Source organism: Bombus flavifrons, chromosome 16, assembly GCF_040668555.2.
Source record: "Bombus flavifrons isolate JBK064 chromosome 16, iyBomFlav1_principal, whole genome shotgun sequence".
NCBI classification, from domain to species: domain Eukaryota; kingdom Metazoa; phylum Arthropoda; class Insecta; order Hymenoptera; family Apidae; genus Bombus; species Bombus flavifrons.
In genome coordinates this window covers 399,310-405,990 of record NC_138457.1, presented here as the reverse complement: position 1 = coordinate 405,990, position 6,681 = coordinate 399,310, and the positions used below count along the sequence as shown (strand labels likewise).

General features: G+C 43.2%; 1 protein-coding gene across 1 annotated transcript; it reads right to left on the bottom strand.

The window, feature by feature from the left end:
* Nucleotides 1–2,831: 2,831 nt before the first annotated feature.
* LOC138188347 (uncharacterized) lies at nucleotides 2,832–6,002 on the bottom strand. Its single transcript, XM_069130065.1, has one exon. It carries the CDS (start codon nucleotides 6,000–6,002, stop codon nucleotides 2,832–2,834), a length of 3,171 nt encoding a protein of 1,056 aa, XP_068986166.1.
* Between the last annotated feature and the right edge of the window lie 679 nt (nucleotides 6,003–6,681).

Genomic DNA, 6,681 nt, shown 5'->3' with positions numbered 1-6,681 from the left:
CTCGCATCCCACGGTGTCCTGCGATGTCCCACGATGTCCCACGTTGCCCCCGCGGGGGGGGGGGGTATTAGTCCAGTTTAGATCACCAAAACTATTTTGGGTGATCAAGACCAGACTATATTCAAGTAGTTTTTAGCTTGATATCGTTTTCGAATAATAATACTAATATTCGAAATAGTACTTGGTGTATTATTATTTGGAAAACGATACCAATTACCGGGACCCACCACGAGGAGGTAACTACGCTCGGGTCCCATTTACATATGAGTTTTTACGCATTGGAAGCAGAGATGTAAAATTATTTTATAATAAAGCGACATTGTAGCGGCGGCATTGTTTTGTCCGGAGTTTATTTGTTTTTAAATTACTTGTAATCTAACGGTTTTGGTACTCCGAGGCAAAACAACACTATTTGAAATGTCCTATGACTCATGTGCAGCTACAGATAAGATGTCGTTGCCTTCGGTTAAACTACACTTGCTTCCTTGATTCCATGAATATGGTGTTGTTTCCTTGGTTTTTAGCAGACATGGAAAATTACATCTTAAAGTTACACTCTGCGTTACCACTGCTTTTATACAAAATAGTGAAATGGGAAATTAAGTACTGTATTTAAAATTAAAAAATAATGTTATATAGAAATAAAATAGCAATCCAGGGACCTGAAAGATTTCGTTAATAAAATAATACAATATAAATCATTAATTCACTCACATTGATGGTACTGATTTAAATCAATGAATGTAGAGTTGCTTCCGATTAATGGTACAACTGTTATAAATTAAGAGCACAATTACTTTGAATTAATGGGAGAATATGGTTATAAATTATTGGTATAGTTGTTAAGAATTAATGGAGGAATTGTTTTAGATTAATGGCTTAAATATTATAAATTAATGGCTTAGATGATATAAATTAATAGTTTAAATATTGTAAATTAGTGGCTTAGATGTTGTAAATTAATAGCTTAAATGTTATAGTTGAATGGCTTAGATTATATAAATTAATAGTTAAAATGTTATAAATTATTGGCAAAATGTATAAAATAACAGTTCAAAAGTTAGAAATTAATGGCTTAAATGTTATAAATTAATAGCTTAAATGTTATAAATTAATGGCTAAATGTATAAAATAACAGTTCAAAAGTTAGAAATTAATGGCTTAAATGTTATAAATTAATAGCATAAATGTTATAAATTAATAGTTTAGACGTTATAAATTAATTCCTTAAATGTTATAAATTAATAGCTTGAATGTTATAAATTAATAGCTTAAGTGATGTAAATTAATGGTTTAGACGTTATAAATTACTAGTTACAATGTTGTTGTTTGATATTTTTTCTTACTTACCTGATATTTATGTTCTTCTTCGATGTTCACTCTCCGGAATTTCAGGCACAAAAGAGCTCGCGCGCGACTTCCGTGTTCCTTATATAACTTAACAAGGCGTCGGTTTGTTAATCAAACGGTAACGATTTTTTGACATAGCAGGAGACGGTTTTTCCATTGTAACAAAATCAAATTGAACGATTTCTTAATTTTTATCGTAAATTGGCATCTTTTACGATTTAATACGATATCCATTTTTATCATTTTAATAGTTTCTACAAACTAAGACTAAATTCACACCTACATGATACTAGTTTTCGACTATCGATTAGTTTGGACAAAAAGGGAAAAGAGCCTAAGGGCAGTCGATGACGTTACTGTGAAATAAGTTAAGCTATTAAATAATCAGATAGATAAAATTCATATTAAGCGTTATATTATATTATCGATATTCGTTCATTTACTCGTGCTAATTAAAAAATAAAACGTTCTTTTTTCTTGAGTAACACCTACATCACTGTTTGCGATATTTAAGATTCTTATTTAATGCTTATTTAGAAGTCAGGTACCTTTTTAATTCTTCACAAGTTAAACGATTAAATTTACTCGTTATATTTGTAACATAAAATGGCTTTATTTCTTCAATACCGCCTGCATCGCTGTACGTGATACAGTTATTAATTATGTAGCAAATAATATGATCTAATTGGCTGTAATCGCGGTTACGTATTTCTTCGTTAAATCTATCTGTTCGATCACTCGCGGAGAGACGCGATCGCGAAGAAGCACGTCAACGGGAGTCGTAAATTCCCGTTACGATTAGATAATCGACGCCACGAATTGATCGATCCCCTATTTCGTTTAGGGTAATAGGGGTGGTTAATTGAATAGTTACACTGATTCAACAGGTATAACTTTATATTTATTTCAACAACTTCGTAAAGAAATGATTGCACTGATGCGAATGTACAAGTTATAGTTGATTGATCTTGACCCGGTTACAAGATGTTGACGGTTTGAAGAAGAGAAAAAGAGTGTGCTTCGACGATGAAGCTGTGACGGAGGAAAACTAAGGATGTGTGTGTCTAGCGCACGGGATCATCGGATTTGTTGGTGACGATTTTGGCTAATAGAGTGAGGGAAATAGGCTTCGTTGTTAATTGGTTATTTGCTATGGTGGTGGGTGAGGAAGGATGCTCACCGCCCTCAAGATAAAGTCGTTGGTGGGAGGCCTCACACGTGAGAAACAGAAACTTTCCCGTGTCAACCCGTGGTGAGCAATAAACTTCGGGAAACAATGCAACGGAAGAATCTTTGTTAGTTTCGAAGGACCTCGACTAGGAAATTGCTGAGATTTATGGAGGGTACTTGAGAATATTGAGGGTACGCAGTGAGGACGAGCGGACATCTGGTGACCATCTTGCCCGCGGTGTGTGGCCTGGTCTAGGTAGAGTGTCGCCCGGCGTAACATCCTCCCCCCGTTGAGAGGGCACCGATCAACCTTAGATGTAGGTCAGGTGGTAGGTAGGAGGTGTGTGATCCACCTCCTTCGATGTCGGTGATTGTCCGGACTCGACTCGGGCTGATTGACCCGGCAGGGGGACCAGTCTTTTGACGCCGCGATCCAGGAGGCTCGATGATGTCTGCACCGTCGCTGTTCGAATGATACCATCGGCTCCGGGATGGATCTTGACTACACGGCCCAAGGGCCAGTGCATCGGTGGAACGTTATCTTCTCTGAGAATGACGATGGTGCCTTCTCGTATGTCGTGATTGCCCTTGTTCCATTTGTTTCGGATGCTCAGTTCGTTCAGATACTCCCGATGCCAGCGGCGCCAGAAATGCTGCTTGAGTTTTTGAATATGTTGCCAGCTGGAGAGACGATTGGTTGGAGTGTCCCTGAAATCTCGTTCTCGAATGCTGGTTAATGAGTCTCCGATGAGGAAGTGACCGGGGGTAAGGACAAGGAGATCGTTTGGGTCGGATGAAATTGGAGTCAGCGGACGGGAGTTCAGGATGGACTCGATTTCAATGATTAGTGTGTTGAAATTTTCGAAGGTTAAGAGCTCGTTACCTACGACACGTCTGAGATGTCGTTTGAAGGATTTCACTGCAGCCTCCCACAACCCGCCGAAGTGAGGTGAGTTGGGAGGAATGAAGCGCCATTCGATCCGTCGGTCGGCCAAAAAGGACTGAACCTTTACCTTGTGATCGTCGGCCTGCAGGAGGTTTCGAAGCTCTCGTAGTTCGTTGTTGGCGCCAACGAAGTTGGTACCGTTGTCGGAGTAAATTGTTGCGCAGAATCCTCGGCGAGCGATGAATCTTCGCAGAGCAGCAATGAAGGCCTCGCTAGTGAGGTCGCTGACCAGCTCGATGTGGACTGCTTTAACTGCCAGGCATACGAAGATTGCTACATATGTCTTGATTTTACGTCGGTTGCGATCCTTTCGTTCTTTGATGTAGAAAGGTCCGCAATAGTCGATTCCGACGTTGGTAAATGGCCGAGATTCCGTTATCCGTGCAGCTGGAAGGTCACCCATCACGTAGTCCACTGGAGGTGGGTTAGCTCGGCAGCAACGGACGCACTTCTTCAGCGTGCTCCAAACTTGACTACGGCCGTCGATAGGCCAATAAGTTCTTCTTAGAGCATATAAGGTGGCTTGAGTTCCGGAGTGGAGATTCAGGAGGTGTTCATGCTCGATTATGAGCGCTGTAACTGAGGACTTCGGTAGAATGATTGGATACTTCTGACTGAAGGGCATTGGTGAGTGACCGAGTCGACCTCCGACTCGCAATATCCCGTCCTTGTCCAGAAACGGGTTGAGTCGTCGTAATTTCCCCTTCATTGCAGAATTTCGGTCTGTTCGGAGAATATGGATTTCATCTGAAAAATAACAGAACTGTAGTAATTTGATCAATTTGTTATGCGCATTGGTTAAATCATGCGTGGTTAGAGGTCCCCGTCGATCCTGTTTCTGTCGCCATCTAAGACAACGAGCGGTAATTCTCATCAGCTTGGGCCAAGACGAAAATCGCTCCAGTAGACTGTGGTCAGCCGGAGTCACGGACAGACAGGTTGCCTTCTTCTGCTCCGGAATTTCGGTCAATGGTACTGGGTTCCACGTCGGCCAGTATTCTTCAGGATGTTGGAGCCATACCGGTCCATGTTGCCAAATGGTTGATCGTAGGAAGTCTTCGGGCGATTGGCCTCGAGATATGAGATCTGCAGGGTTGTCGGTAGTGGGAATGTGACGCCAATCTGAGGTGTGAGTCTTCTGTTGAATTTCAGTCACTCGATTAGCGACAAAGGTTTTCAGCGTATGGGGTGATGTATTAATCCAATGCAGAACGATTGTGGAGTCAGTCCAATAAACAGTCCTAGAAATGTTGCTTGGTAAAGCTTGAAGGACTGTGGTGGCCAGTGATGTGAGAAGAAGTGCTCCACTCAGTTCCAGCCTTGGAACGGTTTGTGACTTGAGCGGAGCCACCTTTGACTTTGCAGTGAGAAGTCGTGTCCAGACATGACCATCCGGAGTGATGGTGCGAAGGTAAATGCATGCTTCATACGCCCTTTCGCTGGCGTCACAGAACCCGTGTAACTCAATTTCCGCTGCGGCCTTGATTATGGTTTTACGTGGGAACCTTACGTTGTTTAACAATGGTAGCTGTGTATAAAATTTGTTCCACTCTGTATGTAAGTCGGCCGGTAGGGATTCGTCCCAGTCAATTTTTAATGTCCAAAGTCTTTGGAGCAGCATCTTAGCTCGAACAATCACTGGTGCCAGTAATCCAAGAGGGTCGTAGATCTTGGCGATTTCGGAGCTGATTGTTCTTTTCGTGACTCGAGAGGAGGTAGGGTTGATTTTGACGGAATACAGGATCGAATCGTCAAAGGAATTCCAGATAACACCCAGAGTTTTGAACGTTTGCGATTCGCCTAGCAGCAGCTTATCGTTTATGTCCTGCTCGGAAAGTCCTCGTAGCAGTTCCCGGTCGTTCGATGCCCATTTTCGAATGTTTAAGCCGGCTAGTTTGAGCAATTCTGTGAGCTCTGTTCTCAATGATCGTGCCTCGCCCCTTGTATCAACTCCCGTGAGAAGATCGTCGACGTAGAAGTCTCGCTTTAAGACTGTCGCCGCTCGAGGGTACCGATGTCCCTCGTCGTCCGCCAGTTGTCTGAGGCACCGAATGGCTAGATAAGGGGCCGCTGACAGCCCGAATGTCACTGTATTGAGTTGATAAGTGTCAACCCTTCCATCAGAGTTGCGCCACAAAATTTGTTGGAATTTCCGATCCTCTGGACGCACAAGAAATTGTCGGTACATTTTTTCAACATCTCCTGTAATGACGTATTGATGAGAGCGAAATCTTAGAAGAATGAAAAATAAATCGTCTTGTAATTTCGGTCCCGTATGAAGTACGTCGTTCAATGAAACTCCGGTGGTGGTTGGTGCAGATCCGTCAAACACAACTCGGAGTTTCGTAGTTTGGCTGGACTCTTTGATCACGCCGTGATGTGGCAGAAAATATCCATCGTCCGTGTAGTGGTCCGTGGTGATCTTAGTCATGTGTCCTAATTCTAGGTACTCTTGTATGACGGCGTGATAGTCGGCTTCGAATTGTTTGTCCCGTTGGAACCGACGGCATAGGGATGTGAGTCGCTTCATCGCCATGGCTTTAGAGGATCCAAGCGAAGGGGTTGTTTCGTTAAACGGGAGAGCGACAATGTATCGCCCTTCGTTGTTGCGCTGAACGTGGTTTCGGAAGTGTTCCTCGCACTGTCGTTCCACTTCCGAAGTGTGTACAGTGGGAGGTCCTTCGTCGATTTCCCAGAACCGGGCGAGATCCGCCTGTAAAGCCGTCGTGGAGGCGTGAAATGAATGTGCTGGTGATTGCGAGGTTGGGCTCCCCCCGATGACCCATCCGAATTGCGTTTTTTGCAGACGCAAGTCGGGTCCGTTTGCTTGACTGATATTCGATCGAAGCGGGTATGTGGAATCTTGGATCGGCTAGTTGGAGATTCCGAGGTATCTGTATCGTTGAGCGATCTATGGGTTGATCTGGGATCCAAGACGATATTGTCGGTATGATTAGGAACGTCAAGGTGCGTTCGTATCTACCGTCAATGGAAGTGATCGTGGCCGTGATGTAGCGTTTTGAGGTCGTCTGCAACGTGTTGAGTGTTCCGATTGGGACCGAACATTTCCGTTGATTGAGTTTTAACGAATTAGCGAGCTTTTCTGTAATAAAGTTCATGCTAGAACCGGTGTCTAGCAAAGCCCGACAACGGAATGGTTGAATTTTATTATTCAAGATGTTGACCTGCGCTGTGACTAACAAATCGTGCTGCAA